Below are 25,254 nucleotides of genomic sequence, written 5' to 3'. Positions count from 1 at the left end.
GTGTATCCTCTTTATACATATTTTTTGGACTTATCTGTTTTTTTAGAGGATACTTTATCCTGGTTAGTATTTTATACGCTTTACAAACTTAGAAAGTTGTTAGAATAACAGGATTTGTGTTACTGTGCATTTTCTGAAGGATATGAAGTCTGAAACTCAAATGTGTTTTATTATTTAGTGACTTTAATCCTTAGATTATCTCAGTGATTTGTCAAAAAACAACATTTTTATGAGGAACAGACCAAAAACTGGACATTCTGTGAAAATCTGTACAGTTGAGAGGTATGTGCCACACTGTTTAACAGGTTTTGGATCTAATCCTAACTTTATAGGTAAATTTTACTGATTAGGTGTTTGCTACTATACAGAGCACTGCTAATGGTGGGTAGTTCCACTCAGAGAGGAAAAACCCTAAAAACTGGCTCTTATGTCATCTAGCCAATAAAAACACACTTTGAGCTTCCTGCAGTGCTTCCTAACTTAGAGAGACCAGGCAAACACCTTCTGCCACAAGAGGTCTTATCTTGGAATTTCTTAATGTAAAAGCACAGCAAAAGCAGCTCTCAAGTGCAGATTAAACAACAAACAACTAGTACAACAAAAGCAGCTCTCATGTGCAGATTAAACAACAAACAACTACAATGCTATATTCATGAAGGACAACATGCCATGTACAAGAAAGAACTGTTGATAAGACTCTGACCTTACTGATTTAATACAATTTGTCATCAATATGGGCTCTTGTAGAATAACTCTTTCTCTTGCAGTATAGTAATTTGATAATATAAACCTAGAATACAAAAGGTACTACAACAGAAGAATCTATGTACAGTCCCCTCTTGGCTGGCAAACTAGTCAACACAGTCTAAGGAAGATGCCCTGTCACTTGGTGCTTCTTATTCTCACTGAGCTATAATGAACTCAGCAGACTACTTTAATTGATTTTAGCAAAAACAAGATGGGGAACTGAACAGCACAACTGTTAGAAGTTATGCACAAATATTCCTGAGCTATTGTCCTGCAATATCATGTTCCCTTCTTGGTGCATATGCATACTCACATGGCAATGCCTTCACATACTACTGACTCTAAGCAGGCATGGATATGTGGAGTTGTGAGCCTCTAATTTTTGGAGGTTTATCCCAAAAGTCTTCAGAACATACTGTACATGTATATTTGTATTACTTTTTCCCAGCTAGACTTTCTTTTGGGTTCAGATATTTTTATGACGATTACTCTAGGGAGCTAGAATTGAAACATATTCCTGCAACAAACCTTTTCAATGGTCTAATACCTCCCAGAGTCTTGAAACATAAGCATGCGATTTTCAAAGCCATAAATATTGCTGTGAAAAAGGTATCACCAATTTATGGACAGACTATTAAATGTGTTATTCAACTGGACTCTTGTTAACATCCTAATAAGAAAGAAATGTATGAAAAAGCATAGCAGCCTGGAAGTGCCTGCTTCTGGTCCTGTAGTAAGAGAATGAGGTACATTTTACTTAAAAACATCACTTATTCTTTTGTTTGTTTTTCAGGGTGATAATGATGTAAATATATTGAGATGAAAATATTAAAGAAATCCAAACTAAATTGAGAACTTGCATTTGTAAGCCTTCATCTTCTTTGCTGTTTCCTTTTCTTTCCTGTCTCTTCCTCCTCCATTTCCCATTCATTCCCCATTCTCTTACTTTTCCCAGTTTTTGCATATCCTCGAGTTCTCACTTGGTTAATTTTTCCACTTAAAAGGAAGCAGAAGTTAAGCAACTCTTGAATCAGTTCCTAAGTTCCCAACAGTGTGTTGCAGGATTATCTTTCTGCATTTCCAAGTATTAGCCTGAACTTGGGTGGTAGATGAGCTTATTTAGTTTGCAAATTCTGCAGGGGCTGCTTTTTTACCTTCTGTATAGATTGGCTTCAATTTATAGTGTTTGTTTAACTTATTTGTCATGTACATTATTAGTAATTTATTTGTATAAAAAACAAAGATGACATTAGGAGGTAGTGAGTTTACCTTATGATAGTAAGCCTCTGAAATAATATTTTAATCACGTATAGCAAAGATGATTCAAACCAAGAAAATAAGATTGAGCAAATATTTACCGACATAAAAATAAAATAGTTTGAAGGACTGAGTAGTGACTTCTTAAAACTGAATTCATGGTCAAACATATTTTAATCTGCTTTCGTAAGCCATTAGGGTGTGGTAGAAGAAACTTTTGGTCTCTTTCAGCCATAAATTACAATAACGTATGACTCAGATGTACTAGCTGGATTCCTTCCAAAAGTACAGTTTAAGTCATCTGAACATACAAAGTGATGACATAGGTATTAACTGTTTTCACAGGTTCGAACAAAAGATGTCTTGTTTGAAAGCATCAGCCATCTCATCAGCTATCACCTACAGAATGAGTTGCCAATTGTTGCAGTTGAGAGTGAAGTCCACCTCAGGCAGATAGTAAGGAAGAACTGATAAGCAGAAGGAATCTATCTAAACAGTAAGTGTACTTTCCTGTTGTCAATAAGCACTGTAGGTGTGAACTACTTTTTAACATATTCTTATTTCTAAAATGTAATGAACTATTTATTTACTTTAGTTGGACAGTTGTATGTTACCTTTACTGTATCCTGAGTGGCACAACAAAATTAAAAAAATGAATATGGGCTGTAAGGGGCTCCAGTAGGTTGTCTCCAGGCACAGAATGTGAGAGTTTCTTTTGCTAATATGCAACTGTACCCTCAAATTTCTCTTAAGTAAATATTCCCAAAACTCAGTGTTCCTACTTACAAAGGGAAACTGCACCTTTAGGTGTTGAACATTTCTTGATTTCTTCTTTTTTTTTTTTTTTTTTACGTATTTTTATTTTTCCACATCCTTTTTTTATTCTAACCCTTATTCATCCTCTTCTATTCTTCTGGTAATGTACTGGATTCAGATTCCTGTCTCTCATCACTTTCTCCCATAAACCTTGACTTTATAGGTATTATGTGAGAAGACCATGAGGATCTTCATCAAAACTTGCATGTCTTCGGGGGGATTTTAACCTTTTACTTTGCCCCAAACTGTCTACCCCATACATTTCTACCTTGGCAAGACCTGCACAAACCAATCACAGGTAGAATAATAACCCCAGTCCTCACCTCCCATCTTCACAAGTAGTCAGCCTGTTGTATTATGTTCCCATTAACTGATTATTGCCAAACTCTACCTCCCCACCACTTCCAAGATAGACGTGCAGGCCATCAGCCATGTCAGCCTACCTCCTTGAATGGTTCCCCCATTACCTGGTTCATTAGCTGAACTCAAGTCTCTGTACCCAAATCCTGAGGGATATGCAGAGAGACACATCAGAACTCTGCACTGCTTGTCATAATTGCAGGCAGTCAGGGTTATGCTACTAGTCTATACCACCAGAGCTAGTCCTAGCCTTTAATGCCTGATATTAGAAGAACCACAGTAATTAAACCTGATCAGAAATTGCCATAATTTAGGATTATCATACTTTTGTCAAGATGCTTGATCAAACAATAAGTGACTGCATTCTGAGTTCCCCGTCCTTATAACAGAAAGGTATAAATGCTGTGTCACTTTAAGCCACTTAGAAAATAGTATGATCTTCAGATTTGGTGACAAAACAGGAAGCTATTCAAGTAGTTCCTGTGATATGCAAAGCCCTGTCAAGTGAGTCAAACACAATGGTTCATCTGATTGCCTTGCTAAACAGAAATCCACAGTCTGTAAAGTCCATTTAATCGAATAAGCTCAAACTGACAATTTTTTTTTTACATATGGACAAGCCCCATTCCCCTTTTTTTTATTTTGTATCTATATCCCCTTAACTAATATAACTAAATCTGAAATTAAAATGTCTTGGGGAAAGTGAAAGGTGTCAGTTAAAACAGGCTCATCAGATCATGGCTACATGAAAAATTACTCAGTCATACCAGCAGACACCTTAATTAAAAATGAAATACTGAATCTTTTTTTTTTTTTGCCAAATCCATACTGGGGTCCAATAGCTAGCCCATTCAAAGCAATATGTATTTTTGATGACATGAGTTGTAACGTCCCACTGCACTGTGAACTTGTTCAAGCTTATTGCTGACTTAATTCATTTACTACTTAGCTTTAGCATTGGCACAGCTAGATATGCTGACATTAATGCTGTAACCACCCTGAAAAGTTTCAAAAGCATCTTAAAGTTATATTTCAGGGTGAAGCTTCCTGTAAATGTACAGGATCAGTTATATAATCAATTAATCTGTTGTCTCTGTCATCATGTGGTACAGGTTTTCTTATATCATACACAGTGTGTCTGAAGTACTGAGAAAGTTATGAATTATTTGGTTATGTCTGCCAGAGGTGTTTTATCTTTAATAGTATGTTTCACTGTAGTGCCATGTTTTAAATAGTTTTCTAATAATGTACATTTGTTATATTTAAATTATTGCTTTTTTACGTGTCATATTTATGGCTAACAAAGAGCTCATGTAGTGCAGTTTACTCACCCATACATTTAACTAAGTTACAAACTATAGCGTTCCTCTTCCCGATCCACATCATCAGATCACATCCTCCAAATACTTTTTTCCTGTTGTACTACTCTCAAAGTCAGTGATGTACACTGCTTGGTATAAATTGCCTACATTTCCACAGCCTAGAGCTCATTTGCTATAAGTAGCTACACACTGAGCTGCTAGGCAACTGATTATGAGAGTTTTCCACAGAATTTGACAAAAAAAAGCCCTACAAGATGTTGGATACATGCTTTTATGTTCTTGGTGAGTTTACTTTAATAGCTGCAAATGTTTTTGGTGATTTATTAGAAATCTAGCAAAGATTGCTACTACTTTGTACTCTAATGAGAGGGGAGGCAGAGCCTATCACTGCTAGGAGTTTGGTTGTTGTAGAACCTTGAAGGTGCCACTTGCAATTAGACAGTGTGCTTGTCTGAATTTTTTCACCTTTTCTGTGTTAAAAAATTGCCCATATTTACTCAGCGCAACAGCATTGCAAATGAATGTGTATAGACACAAGTGTCTTAAGCCATATCTGTCTCTATATCACCTAACCTCTCCTATGTCATAGTGATTAGTGTGACTGGCAATATCTGTAGAAATGACAGCTGCCTGTTCACAGCATGTCCTCAAAGAAGAATCTAACAGATCACCGGTACTCTGCTCTGTTTTACCTAAATTAGCTCCACATTGACCTTAGCAGCTGGTTGCTCCTCTGCATTGGATATATTTAAATAGTTACTTAGCACAACTAATTGTATCTCCTTATAGTATATAGCTTGATAACTATCTCATTTAACTGAATGTAGTACTGTGTGAAATTCTAACAAATTCGCCAAATCCGTGGACTAAAATGGAGAGTCAGCCTGCTTGTCTTCCTTCTGCTGCCAGCCTCATAGCACTTCAAATCTTTGGGCAGTGTAGTAACTGCCTAATTCTCACAGATTATAAACTTTTACTCAGTACAAGATATTCTGTTTGTAAGAGATGCAAATATTTAACCAACATGGACGCCTCACTCTAACAAAAAATACAGACTGAAAGCAATACACTCTTCCAGAACACTTTACACCAGCTCACATTATAATGTCTTACACAGAGCTGTAAAAAAAACCCTTGCCAAAACCTTCCAGACACACAAAGATTAGGTCTCAGTGAAAATCTAACATCGCATCACCTTCTGGCACACTTATAATAAAGAGTGATCAGGTTTTAATTCATTGCAAATCCACAACATCAGATCACTGTAATAAAAACTTTTTAGTTATAGTCAGAAACACTAATTCACCTATCATTAGGCAGGACAAAGATAGAGTGACAGTGAGTTGTCTTTTAGGTGCCAGGATCTCTGATATCTAAAGGTCTTGTAAGGCCCTTTCACCTTTTCACCTTCATCAACCTCCTTTTTCCCATTTCCCACATGGGATTGGAGTACCATGTCAGCTGTTGCCATCTCTCAATTCAATGCCAGTCTTCTACCTTCTTTAACAGTCATGTCTGACTGTCACAGGTCTTTGGATGCCCTTGTTTCTTTTACCTTCACCCGGTCTCTCTCCTAAATCCTCTTCAACAGATTGTCTTCTGCTCTCCTGAACATTTGCCCAGACCACTGTAATCTGTTCTCTTTAACCTTCTCTGCAATTGATGTACTTGGGCTTCTGCTCTGATATCCTCATTTCTTCATCTGTCCCAGAGTGTGCATTCTTCCACCATCTCAAGTATTTCATCTCCATCACCTCTAGATTTTTCATCTGCTGTACCCTCACTGCCCAGGTCTGTGTACCGTACATTAATACTGGTCACACCACTGTTTTGTACACCTTATTTTTCAGCTTCTTTGGCATTCTTCTGTCACAAACTACCTCTAACATTCTGGGCCAGTTGGCTGCATCCCCTCTTTTTCTAGCTTTGATCTCCTCATTCAGACTTCCCTTCTCTTCAGTTCTAGTATTTTCCCCTTCTATCTCAGTTTTCAACTTCTTCTGATTTCCCAGTCTGGTGCCATGACAGTTGTCTTATCTGTACTCCATTTCATCCCACGTGTCTTCTGTGTTGTATTCCATTTCCACAACATTTGATGAAGTTCTTGTTCAGAGTCTGCGTGTAATGCCACATCATCTGTATACAGCAGTGTTGCTGGTCTGAGCCTCTAGCTTGTTTGCAAATGTAATCCATCACCGGTATGAACAGCAGTGGAATCAGAGCTAAACTATGATTCACCCCACTTCCACTAGGAAACCCTCTGTGATTATGAACACTGTTTGTACTTGTCAATAGGTCTTTTCACATAGATTGCACTAATTCTATCAGTGATTCTGGGAGTTTGTACCATCGCAGGACTACCCAAGTCAGTTTTTTGGAGCATTGTCATAAGTCCAGGAATGCCCTTTTGGACTCATTCCTCATCTGTAGCTTCTTCTCAACTGTCTGTTTCACTGCAAAATGTTGGGTCAGCTGTGCTGCATCCTGATCAGAATTCGAACTGCTCATCTCACATCTTACTTTCTACTACTGTCCATATTGTTTATTAATCGCCCTCTCTAGAACTTTCATGTAGTGTGACAGGAGTTTGACACCTCTGTACTGCCCGGAGTTGTAACTATCCCCTTTGTTCTTGTACACTGGCAATGCAATGCTTATTCTCCAGTCATCTGTTACACTCCTTCCGCTCCATAATGCTATGAGTACCTTCTGGGACCATTTCTCCCCTACCTCACCCAGCATCTTGATCATATCTGCTATGATATTACTGAGCCTGCTGCTTTCTCGGACTTCATTTTCCTTAATGCTGTTCTTACTTTCTTCTAGGGTGGGATTTTCCTCTTCTTTTTCCATAGGCTGCACCTGGGACAGTACAGCTTCTATGGAGTTTTCTTATAGAAGCTACTGGAAGTCCCCTTTCCATCTCCTTTCGATGTCCTATGGACTGTTGAGTAGGTTACTGCTGACATACCTTATGAATGGTGTTTGTTGACTGTCTTCTTTATCTTTCTGTCTTTGCCTTGCAATCTGATAGTTTCTTTGAGCCATGTGTTGAATTACTATCTAGTAGCTGGTGAAGTGTCACTGGTACCTTGTTCTTTGTTACTGTGATTTGTCTCCCTTAGCCTCTTTGTTATCCAGCCACTATTCCCTCATAACCTGTCCCCTCCGTTCTATTTCACACTCCTTTCTTTAGATGACTTCTTGGTCTTCTGCATTCCACCACCAGCTTTCCTTATGTACTTTATCTCTATATCTGGCTCGGACACACCTGTTCTATAGTCCTCACACATACTGTTTTAAGATGATGCCATTCTTTGACACCACATATTTCCTCTTCTTCCAAAGGTGCTGAGTATTTCCCTGCACTCTTGTGCTTTCAATGTGGTCAGTTTTTGGGTCTTCAGACTAGCCCGTTGACCTTCCCTGACCACTACTTGTAACTGATTGTAGCCAGAAGGGGTTTATACTGTGGATGAACGATTCACTGGGTATGACTTTGCAATCCCTGATTCTACTACATGCCCTTTCCTTACTAGGATAAAGTCTTTCTGAGTTACATGATGGCCACTCTTGTGTGAAACCTTGTGATGGTCTGTCTTACTGAACCATGCCATTTGCCTGATGGAAATGTAGAATGGCCACTCCTTTATTCCTGTTGCTCCACCCATGTGATACTCCTCATATCCTACTCTATCTGTCCTGATATGAGCATTCATATCCCCCATTATCAACACCAACTCCTGTTGTTCTGCTTTTTCTAGTAGGTCCTTAATCTGCTGCCTGAATGCACTCTCTTCCTTGCTGTCACAACCCTGCTGTGAACATTATTTATTTATTTATTTATCTAATAAATAAATGTCTACAGCAGGGTTATGACATAGGTTGAGATTATGAATACTATCCTATTTTTACACAGGAATCTGACTGCCACGAGGCTATCATGACTGTTAATGACATCCATCACTGTCTTTAGAGGACTCTCCATCACCACATTTCCCATACCATTTCTAGTCTGTTCTCATCCTGACTGAGAGTCTCTCTATCCCAAGCCAAATGGCTTGGTTGCACTGTTCATTCACATTGTCTCCTGGATACACAGGATGTCCAGTCTTAGCATCATCTACTTCAAAGCTGCATCCTGTCAGTGAACCTATATTCAGTATAGCAATCCTTAGTTCATGTTTGGCAGGCTGACTGATTTTACATCCAGCTTTCATTCAATAGAGTTATCCCAGGTAACCCAGACTGGACATCTAGGAACCATCTGGCCAGTGGTTTATTGACTTGGGGCTGCTGGGCTTTATGGCAGACACACACTGGCCAAAAGAGGCACATAGAACCCTCTTACCATTAGCATGGGTCCCTGGCAAAGTTCAAAGTAGGCTAGGTCCTCAACTCACTTAGCATGGGTATGAATCCATACCCATTTTGGCAATATTAGAAAAATGCAACCCAATCACCTACAGCCAGTTTTTATGCCATTGAGTGGCAAGCCCACATACATGGCATGCTGTTCGTGACTGATTTTGTATTAGAGGAAACTGCACATCACAGCTGGTGCATAAATGAGTTTGAAATGGAAACACCCAGCATGTGTTTTGGAGGAATCACACAGAGACATGGGGCAAACATCCAGTCTCTACACAGACATTGGTTGGAGGTCAAGAGTAAACCCTGTAACTTTAGCTGGGAGGCTATAACCTTAATCATTATATCAGTCATGAGAGGGCATAAATGACCCTAAATCAGAGATGTACTGGAATATCAGAGACGAGTAAGAGACAGACTAATCTAATTCACTTAAAGTTAACACAACAACATGTTTTGTATCAACATGCATTTTCTGAATGACAAGAACTATTAAACTCTAATGGCTGGCATTACTGACTGACAGTATGATATACCAGAAAGTGAAGAAGTTAAGCTCTGGAAGTTAATACAGAGGACTAAGGCTATAAGCTCTTAATCATCTACTTACTGTTGTAAAGGTTACAGAATTTTCCTACAGTGTGACTCTGAACAAGTCACTTAGAATGACAGTTCTCCTAGGTTGCCCCAGAAAAACTGAGTTACCTAGTTAATAATAGATTAAAAAGGGCATAAATATGATATCAAACCAGAGATGCCCTGTTTTCTGAACAACAAGAGCTATAGATCTCTATTGACATACTGTAGTTCTCAGCAATTTACCAGAAAATGACACATTTTAGGAGGCCCAAAGAAAACTGTGAAACATTCATGCAGGGTCCAGCACACAAGTTATGCAGAGTGCTGCTGCAAGGGCAGTTTTCTCTCACACATAGAAAGATACACACACACACACGCGCGTGCACATGGGACAACAGGAACATTTGTGAAAAACCAAAAAAAAGCTTACCTCATGGTCATGACACTGCTGAGTTCGCTTTACTACCAGGCAGAGGCTGGGACTACTATACTCCACACTTCAAGACATTCCTCTCTGTCTAACCCTTGTGCATCTCTCCCCCTTGAATATTTTTCTTAGGGTGACTCAGTTGCAAGTCATTCTGGATCTTAGGATCAACTAGTCTTCTGACAGGTAACTCCAATTGTTTCTCCGAATGTGACAGTGGCACTATAGTACAGAAAAAATGCAATAAAATAAAATATCTGTGGGTAAAGATGGAAAAGGTACTCCCAAATGAGGAACGTTCTGAACAGTGTACTGCTTTGGTGGTACAGTTTTCAATTTTAACTGAAATAGTAAAAAAAAAGGTTGTACTGCAGATTAGCAAAAGGGAGGGGCGCGCACCCTTGCAGCAAGGCCCAAGTCCTTTAGCCCTTCTCATTCATACTACATATTATTATCTACAGGCATGAGCGCGTGCATGTGTGTGCCTTCCGTGGAAGGTTGGGCACTGGGCTGGCAACTCGACACCATAAAACTTCACTGCCAATCATGAGCGGACAGGTGATCCACTGTGGCGACCCCTAACCGGGAAAAGCCGAAAGAAGAAGAAGAAGTTAACTTAAAGGCAGGATCTATATACAAATTAGTTACACAAACTCATGTCTTGTACAAATGAATGTTTCAGCACACCACTAGCTGCTTTGTTGGGAGTGTGTTAGTCTATATTTGCTTGAATCAGATCATGAAGAAAAGCACGTTTTGGGGACAGGACAGCATGGTGTGTGTGTGTGTGTGTGTGTGTGTGTGTGTGTGTGTGTGTGTGTGTGTGTGTGTGTGTGTGTGTGTGTGTGTGTGTGGAGTCTAAATCAATATGCATACTGAAGAATGTGTGTAACTAGGTGAGAATTGTAAGCTAAAAATACTTGTGCTATAGGAATGGGACTGTACATGTCAGGGTATTGCAAGTTGCTGGTTGCAGAATGAGCTGCTATTTTGTAGGAGACACTTGACTCTGGTTTTGTAGGGATAGTATGGCATAGTGGGTGGGTGTAACTGGGTCCATTGTGTAAACTAAAAATGTCTGTGCCAGGTGTGGAATAGTAGATTATGTTAGCGCTCCTTGTAACTGACAGCAGGATTTATCTGTCATATGCTTTGCTAAGGATAGCATTGCAGTATATTTAGTCGGTTTTTAGGTGTCTATGTTTTGATTTGAGTGTGTGTTCTGCTGGATGAGTGAGAGATGTAAATTAAAAAACTGTCTGTACTGGATATGTAGCTCAAATGTGGTTGGGGATAGAAATGCTGTTATCTTGCTGTGGACAGGGCATGACCTGGAAAGAAGGTGCCAGATTCTGCTCTTCTCACCATAATGTTCTAAAACCACCCAGCCATCAAGTGAACCCTAGCACAATCATCTACTCAGGCTGAGAGAGCCTTGCAATGACCTTGTTTATTTCTCAGCTGGTTACATGCTGAGGCCTCACTGGAAGTGAAGCACAACTCACTGCAGCTTAGTGGAGGGCCAGCATCACCAATTACTCCTACCGACTAGTCAAGTGCTATCTTAAGCCATTCTGTCTCTTATTTCCTTAGCAGCAGTAGGAAGGAAAAACTGACCAATCATACCTCCCCATCAGTCTTCATTAGGCTCTGTTTATTTGTAGTACCTCACCCTCTACCTTAAGAGGACCCATGTCATACGAGTACACACACACACACACACACACACACACACACACACACACACACACACACGCACACACACACGCACATGTTCTGACCTTGATAACAGTAAGAGGAAATACACCACACATACCCATTCCATTGCCAAACCTTGTTCACTTTCTAATAATTTTCCCTCTTATGTTCCCAGCAGCAATAATCATGCCGAATGACCCTTCCCCTGTACCTTCCCCCACTGCTAGATGCTCCTAAATGATTCACAATGAGGCTTCTGTAACATACTCAGTCCCTCAGGCTGCACGTGAAGTGGCATAAATGAGCAGTTTATAAATAAATGTGAATCTGCATCTTATGATACTATTTGTGAGTACAGGAGGGATTTTTACAACACTTGCCTGTAGGACAAGGCATAAATATTCTGGAAACAATTGGGATGTTTGTGTATGAACAGAATGGGGCAACTGTAATGTCTCATAACACTTTCTGGTATGGTAATACGTCACCAGTCACCTCACCCTTTTACCCAACCTTACTTGTGCAAACACCCCATTGCACTCATTCAGGTTGCCAAGACCTGATGCACCTTTCTTTTGCAAGAACTAGGACTAAAGATGTCTACAGAAGAAAGAATTCTAATATTGCCCTTGTAGATTGAATATGTTTGTGAATTCTTTCCCTCCATTTTCAAAGCAGTTAAGATTTCATTCCTAAGTATTATAACATTTACATTTCACTGCACTTTCCACTTATCATTCATTGCCTTCGTTTTAAAAACAGAAAACTGATTAAGACAGGAAAGTTGATGTCAGACTTCATATTTCCAAAGGCATTAAGTATACCACTGCTTCATCCTGTTCCATTCCATGACATCAAATGCTATAAAAAAGAAAACGTAATGTTAAGCTACATTTTAAAAATTCATGTTTTAAAACAAAGGAATGCAACTTCCACCTTTCTTGTCGTGATAAGTCACGGTGGCATGAGACTAAGCAGAACATACCAGACTTTCCTTTCCATACTCAAGATTCCAGCTTATGCCAGAGATATCCAACTCTTCCACCTCCAGCATATCCTGGATCACCTTGAGGTCTCCCCCAAGTGGACCAGACTCAGTCAACTATTTTATTTTATTTTTATTTTACATTTGTTTATCGGGGGTGTCTGAATGAGCTGAAAAGGCCCTTTTTCAGCAGAAGCCCAGGGAGAAAAGCTCCATAATAGAAAAATTACAGATACATTTAGACATGATCAGTATACGCACAAATTACAAAAGACATGTTTTTACAGAATGGGTACCACAAAAGGGACATTCTTAAAAGATGCCTACTCAACCTCAGTTGTGTTCAGCTAAAAGAAGCACCCATGTTAGTTAATGCTGTCTAGGATCCCAAGGCTGCACAGTCTGTCTTGGACTAGAAACAAAATGATGGGGCACCTTTGGGCACTACTCACAGCTCATGATTGTAGATGATAACGATGGGGAGTAGACTTATCTGTAGTATGAGAGCATAGTCTAGGTACTCAGCACCTCCTTTTACAACTATAGAGCAGGTCAGTATTCACAAGACTGTTGCCGCTGTCCCAGTTTTAAGTTTTATAAATTTATTTATTTGTAAAATGGGTATTACACATCTCTTTTCATTTGAGGGCTGGATAGCAGGCAGCAGTGACCCTGGTATTGCACAGCCCTACAGGACGTGTCACAGTATGTGTCAGGGCATTTGCTCATAAATCATCTGTTAGTCCACTAACTGTAAATTAGATACGTGAACTACTTTTATCTCATGCAACAGATCAAGGCTAACCACTGTTCCATAACATAGAAGGAATCCATATAGTTCTTGAATGCAAGATTTAAATATCAGCAACAGCCTGTTTTCCAGCTTTTGGCTACGACTTTTCCAGGGATGGTGAATATGGCCCCCTGTAGTTGGAACACATTGTCTGGTTACTTTTCACAAAGTTAGAGCTACCACCCCAGTTTGCTATTCCAAAGATGCAACACTTAAGAGGTTAATAAACCACTCTGACACAACATTTCAAAGCACCTTTGACATCTTTTGCTACCTCTTAGCCACACTTGCAGCCTAACCACCATGGAGGACTCTAATAACTGCAGTGATGTCAACTACAGTAACTGTATCCCAACCCACAAATAATTATGGCCAGATATATTTCCTCTTGACAGGAAAACATATCTTCTGAGTTAAGTTTGTCAAAATGTTTTTGCTGCCTCAGACAGACAATCTCCCCAAAAGTTTCTAGCACATACCCTGTATTGCATAACACAGTCTGAATGAGATTTCATGGTATTTATTTATTTTTTAATTATTTGTATGTCTACTTGCCTAAGCATATACATTTTACAGTAATTTGTGAACAGCAAAGTAATCCAGCAGTAAATTTAACTCAATAAGGTTAAAACACAGTACATTTGTATAATAAATTATGAACACTAAAAACGCACTTTTCTAAAATATTGCATCTCTGTGCTCTTTGAAAGAGGCATCAGCAAAGGACTCCCAAATACAAGAAGGTAGTTAATTGCACTGTAACAAAAGCCAAAGTAATCAAAACATGGTTATTAGAAGTCTTCAAAGGGACTCTGGGAACAACTACGAAAACCTCAAATGATGATCATAGAACTCTCTCCATCATACAGGATACCAGGACCTCAGTCAGGCAGACAGGACATTTCACCAGCATACAGGATACTAGAAGCTCATTCGGGTATACAGGGCAGAGACTGTGCAGGGCATAGCAGATAAGTATTAGGATATTTACAAAAGATCTGTCAGGGAGCAGCAGACAGTACAGCTCTTACTGCATAGGGTTGATATGGCTGGGCTGAGTCTATCCAATTAAAAGCCTTATAGCCCGAGAACAGAGTTCTGCACTTCATGCAGTTAAGTAAATTCTCATAGAGAGGCCTAAAGTAAGAGACATTACAGCTTAGAAGGTGAGCAGTCATCACTGCATGAATCACAATAGCAAGGTACAAATATTACATAAACTACTTGATCCATGCAATATTTGTCAGATGAAAATATGAAGTCTTAATGTTTGTTTTTGCTCCTTAAGTGTTAGCCTGTCATGAAGAAATGTGGCCAGATTATGCGTATATGATCTATTCTTCCTAATGAAAAATAAGGGGAAGGATTATAATAAAGTAGCAGTGGCTTAGACCAGCTTTGACTTGGTTCTTACTAGGTTGAGTTTTAGACCACTGACAACTATTCCATCCACAGAAGGACACTCCAAGTAGGCTTTCACAGCAGTTGACTCTGGCACAGTCTTGTGAAAAAAGGTGTATATGGATATCAGTAGCATGGCATTGGTAGCAAATGCATCTACTTTATATGGAAGCATATTAACCTTAAACAATAGTGGAACCAACATGACGTGTGGCTTTTGGAGGAAGTAACCACAGAATGAGTGCAGCCTGAGCAGTTACAGACTAATGAGCTGAATACAGTGGAAGTAAGCACAGCTACCATGGCCAAATGCATCAAACACCAACAAAGCTCAAGGATGGGATGTTAACTAATAATGCGTCTGAATGTAAATCACTTTTTCAGTAACCTTGGTTATAAAAGGGAAGTTGGAGATAGGGTAGCGATTTTCTAAATTTCTTGAATCAAAACAAGTTTTCATGAGGACAGAGGTAACTACTTCTTTAAGCTGGGAATACAAAAATCATTCTCAAATGTCCAAACTATATAGTAAATAATGGGCCCTATAGATCTGAGACAGGAGTCAAGCAGTCACACAAGTTGAAGATGATTCCTGATGGCCAAACCATAAAGGTGGAACCACATCTATTTCTTCTGAAAAAATCAACATAACTAAATACAGTTCAGCAAAAATCATGCTCTGCATGTGATTTGCCGCAATGCACTTTAACGAACTACTTCGCTCTTTTAGGGCTGAGCAAAACTTCCTCCAAAAACACCACCACGGTGTTGAATAATTAACACTTCATTTTGAACAAAGTCCACACTAATGGCATAAAATCACCAAGTAAATTAGTATCAAGCACTCCAACTAGATTAACGCTAAATAAAACCATTATTTTCATCCTGCTATTAGGACTAAAGCGGTGTCAATTATTCAACACCTTGTTAGCGTTTTTGCAGAAAGTTTTGCTCAGCCCTGAATGTACAAAGAAGTTGGGTTTTGGTGCTTTATTCACACACTGTTTCTCTGCTCCTTTGCTTTGTTTTTTTCACAATGCACTTTAGCTGCAGCATGGGAGAGAGATTTCCTGATCTTGACACCCTTAAAAAATCTTGACGCCTCTTCCCATGTAAAGGAAGAAAAGATCTTATGACTAGTGAGACAGGCCAGACTGTGTAGCCTCTCTACCAGCAAAGAGCACAACCGGATGATCTGATTCAGCAGAGGCCCCACTGAAAAAATACTGCTATTTTGCAAGAGATCTCCAGTAAGATACAAAATGGGCATCCAGACTAAACCTGTCCTTCAACAGGTGAGTTGTCCTCTATTTGTTTTCTAACTGCTACCAAAACTATACAGATTGTGAAAGTCAAGGTCAAAGCAAGATTCTTATCTTATGGCACGACACACAAAGGGCATACACATACTGGGGTGACTGCAGTGATGATTATGGCCAAATCACAGGTCACAACTATTTAGTTTGAGTCACCATGAGTGATCTCCTGAAGGAGATAAAAAAGTGCCACTTAAGGTGTTATGTTAATCCCTGTAACAGACCAGCACAGTATCAGGTGGCAACATCACTGGCAAAATATTTTACTCTGTTGTGGTAGAAATAAAGTGGTGTTTTCAGTTTTGGACAGCTGGATTTTTTATGTTGTTGGTGTTCTACGCACTCCACAGCCCTGCTCTTAACAGTAGAGTAATTCTTTAAGTTCTGATAATCACCACATTCCTCCCCTCTCCCATCGCAGCATTCCACAAAGTGTTTAGTTTCACTGCCCTCTATTTTATTATGTACTATAGTAATGTAACAACAATGGGCGGCCAAAGTGGTGCAGCGGTTAGCGTTGTCACCTCACAGCAAGAAGCTCTCCGGTTCTATCCCTGGCTGGGGTGCCTTCTGTGTGGAGTCTGCATGTCCTCCCTCTGGTCGCGTGGGTTTCCTCCGGGTGCTCCAGTTTCCTCCCACATCCCAAAGACGTAGGTGGATTGGACACTCTAAATTGGCCCTAGGTGTGAATGCATGTGTGTGCCTTCTGTGGAAGGTTGGGCGCCAGCTGGCAACAAGACACTGTAAAACTCCACTGCCAATCATGAGCAGACAGATGATCCGCTGTGGCAACCCCTAACTGGGAAAAGCCGAAAGAAGAAGAAGTAATGTAACAACAATGCAGGACTACATGCTGGCACACTGATCAACAGCCAAATACACTGTGTGTTTGTACATAGTTAAATAAGTAGTAAACAGCACCAACTACAATAAAGATGTAAACTATGAATGCACAACTGATCCAATCACTCTCATTGAATTTGATCTGTTTAAGTGCTATTGGATTAATGCTTTCTTAGTAATTTACATGATGGTTTTGTGTGGAAAATATAAAAGTATATATTGCTTGTTACTGTTATGTATAACTTAGATCTGATGAAGCTCTGACAAGGGTGAAAGCGACCATCTCTTGTTTTAACTTAAAAAACTCAAGTTTAAACAAGCAATACCAAGTTGAATCCTGTTTTCTTATTTTTAATAAGAATATGAAGTAATCTTTGACATGGATCCTACATGAGAAGTTATGAAAGCAGTCTGCTGATATTGTTCCTGTACAAGTTTTCCCTTATTTGGGTGTTTGTTCTTCTTTAAGGAAAGTGTGCACTACCCATAAGGATGGAAAACTACATTTCTTCTGTACTAGGTTACTGTGTCTATATCTGTCTATATATATATATATATATATATATATATATATATATATATATATATATATATGTGTGTGTTAGAATGGTGGCACAAAGCTGCTTGCCCCTTGCAAAAACATGTTTCTGCTTTTTATACTAGCTGTAGATTACTTGGGGTGATTAAGTACTATTTATTTAGTAAGTGTAGTATGAGAATGCTATATGCTGCAGATTGGTTGGTATACTTTTTATTTTATGAGGTGTGTATGCTATAATATGCATACCTGTATAATGGCAACACTTGTTTGGCTATATACAATGTGTATTGGATGTGTTACTGGTAAATGGTAGAGATGTTCTATTGCTGTGTGCCTGTTTACTGCATGTGATGAGTTAGCATAAGTAAGAACAATTTCTTTTTTGGTATGTGTGTTAATAAGTCTAGATTGCATATCACTGGTGTATGGAAAGGTGGTACTTTATTAGTGTTTTTATATAGTATTATGTTTTGTTAGGTGTCGGTGTCAATGTCTGTGTCTACATTTGCATGTTGGAGGTTGGCGTTTGTGTTTTCGGTGATCAACATGGGTGGCTATCAGAGCTGTAATTAGATCAGTCAGGTTAGTCAGCACCTTGGGCAGTCCCACAACTGGCACACCCCCTCAAATAGAATTAAATAACAAATTCAGACAGAAAGCTATTATGTATTCTAGATAACATGTCTATGTACTGCATGGAACACTTTTCAGAAAATGTAGCAAGGAGTTATGCTAGCTTCTTGCTATAGTTCCTAACACAAACACAAACATAAACACACACACACACACACACACACACACACACACACACACACACACACACACACACACACACACAAACACACTCATTAAGCAAATCATTTAAGCAGTACTAAATTAAAGGGCAGCAGCTTAAATAATTACCATTGGTGCTTGCACTTTCAAGGACTGATTGGCACTTGCCCCCACAGATCACATGACATTTTTTGTAGGGATCAATTGGCACCTTCCATGCCAATTATACCCCTAACAACTTGCACCCAGGGCAGCCACCCCCTTTATTTACACCTTAGCTATGGCTATGGCAGCTGTTGATGTTGATGAGGTATTTTCGATTGTTTTTCTTGTCAATGGTAGTGGTACTCTATGTAGTAATATAGATCATACATACCATATCAGTAACATATTTAAGATTTACAAAATTAAATGGATAGCAATGGACAGTAAGAGCTTGTGTTAAGTCTCATATTTATTAATTTATTTATTTTAGATTTGTTTACTGGGGAAGTCCGATTTGGAATGAAGCCAATTTTCAGCAGAGGCCCTGGCAGAAATGCTCCAGATGCATGTCTTTGTAATGTGGAAGGAAACTGGAGTACCAGGAGAAAACCCACACGAATGCAGGGAAGACATGCAGATTCCACGAAGAAGGCACTCTAGTCAAGAATAGAACTGGAGAACCTCTTGCTGTGAGGCAACAACACTACCGCTGCACCACTGCACCGTCCAATATTCCATTAAAAAATGAAATCCTGAACACAGAATATGCACAATAATATGCAACGCCCCTAGACACACACACACACATTGCATGTTAAAATGCAGTTTCATTCAACTTAGCATCACTTAGCTAGATTTATATGTTCATAGCAAATGCAGTATATAGGGCTAAAAAAGTCTGTTATAAGATGCAAACAAATGAAATTTATTTGTATTTTACATTTGTTTACCGGGTTGGTCAGACTGAGCTGAGTGGCCCATTTTCAGCGGAGACCCAGGGAGAAAAGCTCCACAGTGAAATGCAATTTTTTTTTATTTAAAAAAAAAAGTAGGAATTAGATAATAAACAGTCATAATTATGCAATAAATACATACAATGTGAGTTGAGTTTTACACTAGTAGTTGGAGAGGATGTTGTGCCAAGAGTATACATAATACCAGTACAAATAATTCATTATTGACAGTCAGCAATGTTAACAAAATAAGTTGTTGTCATTTTGGCATATATTGGTTCTGTAGAGGAGAAAAACAAAGAAAGAGGAGTTGAGAGGAAGAGTGATGCCAAAATAGAGGTTAAAAGGAGGAAAGTTTAGATAAATGCTCAAGGAAAGGGGGCTAGTGAAATTATGCAGGAAGAGACTGTAAGTGAGAGGAGAGGAGGTGATAAGAGTCTTAAATTCATGGGAAAGTAGTTAAGGAGGATCGGTACAGTGGCAAGTCCAGTGAAATTTTAGGTATTCCCTGGTGGCTGTTTTGAATTGTTTAGGGTGTTTAAGGGATCTAATTTCTAAGGGGAGTTTGTTCCAAGATAAGGCAGGGTTGTAGCTGTAGAGGTTGCAACCAGTTTTGGTCTTGGGTTTATATATTTGTAGGAGCTGTTCGTCACAGCTGCATAGGGACCTAGTCAGGGAATATTTAGAGATAATAGGAGTAAGGCTATGGCAGAAAGAGTGTTGGTATAGAATTGAGTGAATTATCTGTAGTTGAGAGAAGAGGAGATGGTGAGGTAATTCTAACCAGTCTAAGTGTCTTAGAGAAAGACAGTGGTGAGACTTATAAGTATGGTGTGCAGCGAATCAAGCCACCTTGTTGTAGGTTGATTCGAGTTTAGTTAAGAGTGTGGAGTTTAGATTAGTAAGAATGCGACAGCTATACAATAGGCTATTAAGAAGGTATGCATGAGAGAAGGTTATTTTTGCATTGTTTGTTAAGAACTTTTTGTTGCGGTAAAGGAGTCCAAGTTTTTGGTGTGTCTTTTTAATACAGTTAAGCAAATGTAAATCAAACTTAAGTTGGTCATCAGTTATTACTCCTAGGAGTATTGTGCTGGATTAGACGCTGATAGATGTGTTATTGAGGGACAGTATAGTAAAAGTTGTTTTGAGATTAGTGAGGTTTCTGGGGAGAAAGAGTAAGAGTTTAGTTTTCTTAGGGTTGAGAATTAGTTTGTACAGAGCCAGAATTCTACGGAGTTAAAGGATGCTTGGATAGCAGAACAGAGTAGAGGTCGGAGGGAGTGTCTGAGAGGGTGATGACTGTAGAGTCATCTGCATATTGTATAAGGGATGACTGGAGACAAGAGGTATGTAGTAGATTAGTGAAAATATTAAAACGTAGTGGGCCAAGGATAGATCCTTGGAGGACTCCTATTTTTACTGGGAGGGGAGGGGATAGAGCTGAGAGCCATTTGACAAATTGCAGATGATCAGAGAGATAGCTAGAAAACCAGGTAATAGTAGAAGAAGAGAAATTAAGGTTTGATAGTTTAGCCAGAAGAGGATGGGAGACCATATCAAAGGCCTAGGAGAGGTCCAGGAATAGGCAGGAGACTAGTTTATTGTTATCATGAGCAAGAGAGATAGTATTTATGAACGATATTAGCGCAATTGTGGTACTATGGGGTACTCCACCCCATCTGTGATTTAGTATGACACCATAAATAGCTAGTTGTTTCATTTACACTGAAACTGTATTATCAGATAAAATGTATTTATCTCTGAAAGGTAATTGTATTGTCATAATCTGAGTGTTAAGAATGTAGGGGTGATTCTACAGCCAGTCTCGAGTGCCATTGTAAATAATGCTAGTATCAAAACACCAAAGGTAATGTATCCTATATTTTTCATGCAAAAATGCAAGCCCATGACACAGGTGCTATATTTTAGAAGAAAAAGAATGGGAATGAATTATTTGTAACCAGAGCATTTTTGGAATCATTATCACTGAAGGTGAGAAACAATTGCATTATGAAAGTCACAAGGTATGCATTGTATTAATAAAATGGCTTTTTGAACTGTATCGCACATCATTTGTAAAATATTTCACCTGGCTGGGTGTGACTTTTATGTACAGTTTGAACAGAAGTGAACATCTTGGAAACATCTCTCCTAGTCTTGTGTCCTTATTTAGTATATGTTTTGGTCTGGATAAAGATATCTTTGGACGTGATGGATACAGTATCTACTCTATCATAATAGCTGCCAAATACCATGCCTTGTTGGGGGAAAAACTGCTTTGTCAAGTTACAAGGTCATTAACATGTATCTCTTACTCAAAATGCAAACTAACCACATTCTGAGCAGTATCCTTGAAATAAAACTGATTTTTCTAAGAAAATACAATACTGCAGTATGTTTCAAATATATGCTATATGTGGTTTGATCATTTCATAATGACATCTTTATAATTACAAACATTAAACTTTATGTTGCTGAAAGTTGATATAATTTAAGAGATTATTGGGCAATAATTGTTAAATACTACTAAACTGAGTGCAGTTACCTGCACATTGAATATTAGAAATTATGAGGGATGAAAGCTTGTTAATGATAAACAGAAATTAAGAAACAGGATATAGGTATGGAGAAGAATAATATAGGCCAAAATAGAGACAGCAACACTTAAATAGATGGCAAAAAGTGGCATATTATTGAAAGAATTAATTTAAATTTCCTTATGATATTTGGGAGGTGAACTACTATAAATTGAGATGCTTTAGCTAGGGAACATAAACAGTATGGTGTTTTGAGGTCCTCATTTCACTGACTGGCTTAATTTAGTCCTGTTAGGTTGGTAAGATCTGTGGTAATTTGGCCTTCAAGATGAACTGGATGAGTGCTTTGAATGCAGCCAGTCATGCTTATAGATCATTATAAAACCCAGCATATTTCTAACGATAGATACTGCAGGATGTTGATGATGATGATATCACACAAGTGGTTTAAGAAATGCAGAACATCCTTGGCACCTGCTAACACATATTGATAGGTGGTAATAGTAATTATATGTTCAAAGCAGTGAGCATGATGGGGACTGATAGAAAATGAAACTGTAATTGTGAACGGAACCATGATGAAACGAGTCATCTAGATGCCAATTTCCTTTTGTTTTAAATACAATTTGACAGCAGAGCAACCTTAAAAGTTGGACAAAAACAAATGAGTATTGGTTTAGGACTGCAAGAGACTGTTTTTTCTTTTGAGTAAGATTGAGATTAGGTAGTAAGGGAAGGAGTGGTTCGGGGAAGATTAGCATGGGCATGCAGCATACATTGCCTGGTGGCAATGTTTCAGGCACAAATTCTGTCTCTTTCCTGATAGAGAGCTTTTAGTAGTGAGGTATAGATAGCAGTGTGGAAACATAAGTACTATGACAAGCAGCATTGATACGAAGAAGGGCAAAGAGGAGACAAACACGAGAATCGTAAATATACTGAGGTAATAAAAGATTAGTTAAGATAAATGGAGAAATGTGCAATTAAGTGGACTGTAGAAACTGTATCAAGATTACTCCCAAAATACAATGTCAGGTTGAAGTAGATTATAAAGCACTGATCTGTAGCTGAAATGAAATTTAATGTTTTATTTAGACATGTGCCATAGTGAGACTGGTTAATGTTGGACAGAAATATTAAGCAGCACTAGTCATAATAAGATGCTGTCTGAAGCATAAAATGTAAATATTTTTTGTTTATTTAAACTGGATGGTAATGAGAAGAAAACCAGAGATATTTGTACACATTCTTGGATGGATTTGCTTCTAAGACACAATAAACCATTATCAAAAAGGGGGATTAGAGCAGCAAGTTAAGAATAAGGTAGTTGAATGTTCCAAGTTTAAGTAAATCTCATAATTTTCCAGTATTTCAAGGGCACATCTGCAAATTAATTCTTGATACGACTGCCCTTCCAGGTTAAAAGATAAATGCAGACTACTGCACTGTTAGCAAATTTATGTTAAAATCTGCTTTGTAATCTAGTGAATACTTTTTTTTAATTAATGGATACTTTTTCCACTACTTTTCTAGGCATTAACAGCTTATTGGAGTTGCACCCAGAATGCCTTGCAAATCAGTGACTGTTGCCTTAGATGAAGTGGAATTGAACTGGGCACTACATGCTGACTGTATGGGATGATAAAGGAATACTACAGCCATATATTCTATAGTAGTGAGAGGAACTACTTAAGACTTCATGAAGTAAATGGTGCCATTTAGAATGGTACTAGACACAGAGCCCTACACGCAGGGTATCACCAAAGTGTTTCACTAAAAGCCATCTTGAAGGCCAAGGAATTGGAGTGAGAGGAAAGGAATGCCTGGACAGAATAAAGGCAGACTGCTGTGTTGTTTTCATGGACATGATGTTTGAAAAAGCAGCAGAAAGTATTCCGTTTCCTTCTTCCTAGTCCTCCTCCCACATGCTGGGTCTGTATACGACTGTAATCTGTATATATATATAGAAGAATATTTATTTCTCAGTTATTAATTCACAGATGTGAATGTAATTATAGGCCGCAAATTTTTGCTTAAGATTTTTTTAAATAAATACAACTTAAATAATTGTGTTTTACTTAATCATTTCAATTTCTGCTGAAGTTTAAAAAAAATCAAGTTGTCTACACAAGTTGCTGAGCCTCTCCACCAGTAGAACAGCCATATTTATGTTTGGAATGTTAAGATGCAATAATTCATTACAAGCATGAAACACCAAAAGACTGAACATCCTAAGGAATACTGTCCTGTGACAAAGGGACAGTGAGTGATCTACTTCATGACCAACCCCAGCAGAGACTAGGGAACAACAAATCCAGCAGAGGCATGTCAGGCACTGGCTATCATGAATTTTGTCCAGTAACTCCCAAAGATGTGCAGTAGTTACAGAGAAGTCCCTGCTTAGTGCACTCGCAATGATTCTTTTTAGTCTTCATGTGGTAGCACCCTCAGTGAACTTTAATACTATTCTGTGCTTCTGTTGAAGTAATTTAATGCCATAGTCCTATATGCAGGTAAACCTGCAAAGCTTTCCTAATGCAGTCCTTGACCGATCATCCATGCAGGTTTAACTGTCAAATGGCCAGGACCAACAAATCTGGGAGTTGTGTTCCATGGTACGTAATAACAGCCAAACCCATGTGAAGGAACGTGTGGGTTTCTACACACCACAGAGACCTTTTACCTTTGAGCCAAGCTAGCACCATGTGGACTGCTAGCCATAGTTTTGCATGGCACTGAATCACTAACAGAAAAATAAAGCTGTTAATCACAGTTTATAAGTTCATAGGTAAGTACTAGGCTAACTGCCCTTGAGGGCCATTTTAAAGTTAGCCAGTTTTCCTCAAAGGTGAGAATCAAACACTGTACCTTGTGTCTGTGAGGTAAACACCTTAACCATAATGCCAACTCTCAACCCCATTTTGCCATATTCGCTACATATGTATTTTGAGTCATGTACATAATAAGTATTATAGTTATACACAACTCTGGAAAATTATTAAGCACCAGCCTTTGTGTGCAAAGGCAGGACATTATTGTTGGTGATATGGGTTTAACAATGGCACCATACCAATGAAAGATCAACCAGGAGGGAAAGAATTCAGTACCCAATGAGCAAGCTTCACTTTTCAATATGGGAAGGGATGGAACACCTTACTGCCAGGCCATCCCATGGCAATGGTGGCACAATAACACTATGTCATGCTTTCATTAGTAAGGGGTCCCAGTATACTGACAAATCAGCATTTTGAGGACAGGCCATGGATAACTGAATTCACGGGACCATCCAGCACATAGCTGCTTCCAAAGACACTCCCCCGTGATATAGTATATGCATATTCTGCTGTACTGTTCAGACCCCCAGTCAAACTGAGTGCCTGAACTGTACTCCACACTGAGTGGTAAATCTGGATATCCATGCAAGGTGGTCCTGCACCTTTTCATTAGAATTAAAGACTGATGACTTAGGTGGCCAGATTACAGTACAGTCAGATTTGCCAAAACATTTCTCAGTGTATGCTCTTACTCTGCCTCACCTAATTCTGT

The 25,254-nt window shown here is 38.8% G+C and overlaps 1 protein-coding gene across 4 annotated transcripts in view; it reads left to right on the top strand.

The window, feature by feature from the left end:
* SHC2 (SHC adaptor protein 2) overlaps positions 1-23,775 on the top strand; it is a 584,758-nt gene extending 560,983 nt beyond the window's left edge. For all 4 annotated transcript variants that reach the window (XM_044053899.1, XM_044053898.1, XM_044053897.1 and 1 more), the window contains 2 exons: positions 2,350-2,500; positions 23,242-23,775. In XM_044053899.1, the coding sequence (XP_043909834.1) occupies positions 2,350-2,475 (126 nt within the window). In that variant the 3' untranslated portion in view covers positions 2,476-2,500; positions 23,242-23,775. The remainder of the gene's footprint in view (positions 1-2,349; positions 2,501-23,241) is intronic.
* Positions 23,776-25,254: the final 1,479 nt, after the last annotated feature.

This window comes from Protopterus annectens, chromosome 13.part0, assembly GCF_019279795.1.
Source record: "Protopterus annectens isolate FY-2018-M chromosome 13.part0, PAN1.0, whole genome shotgun sequence".
Taxonomy (NCBI): Eukaryota; Metazoa; Chordata; order Ceratodontiformes; family Protopteridae; genus Protopterus; species Protopterus annectens.
Note: the sequence above shows the minus strand (reverse complement) of the source record. Positions and strands in the feature narration are given on the sequence as shown.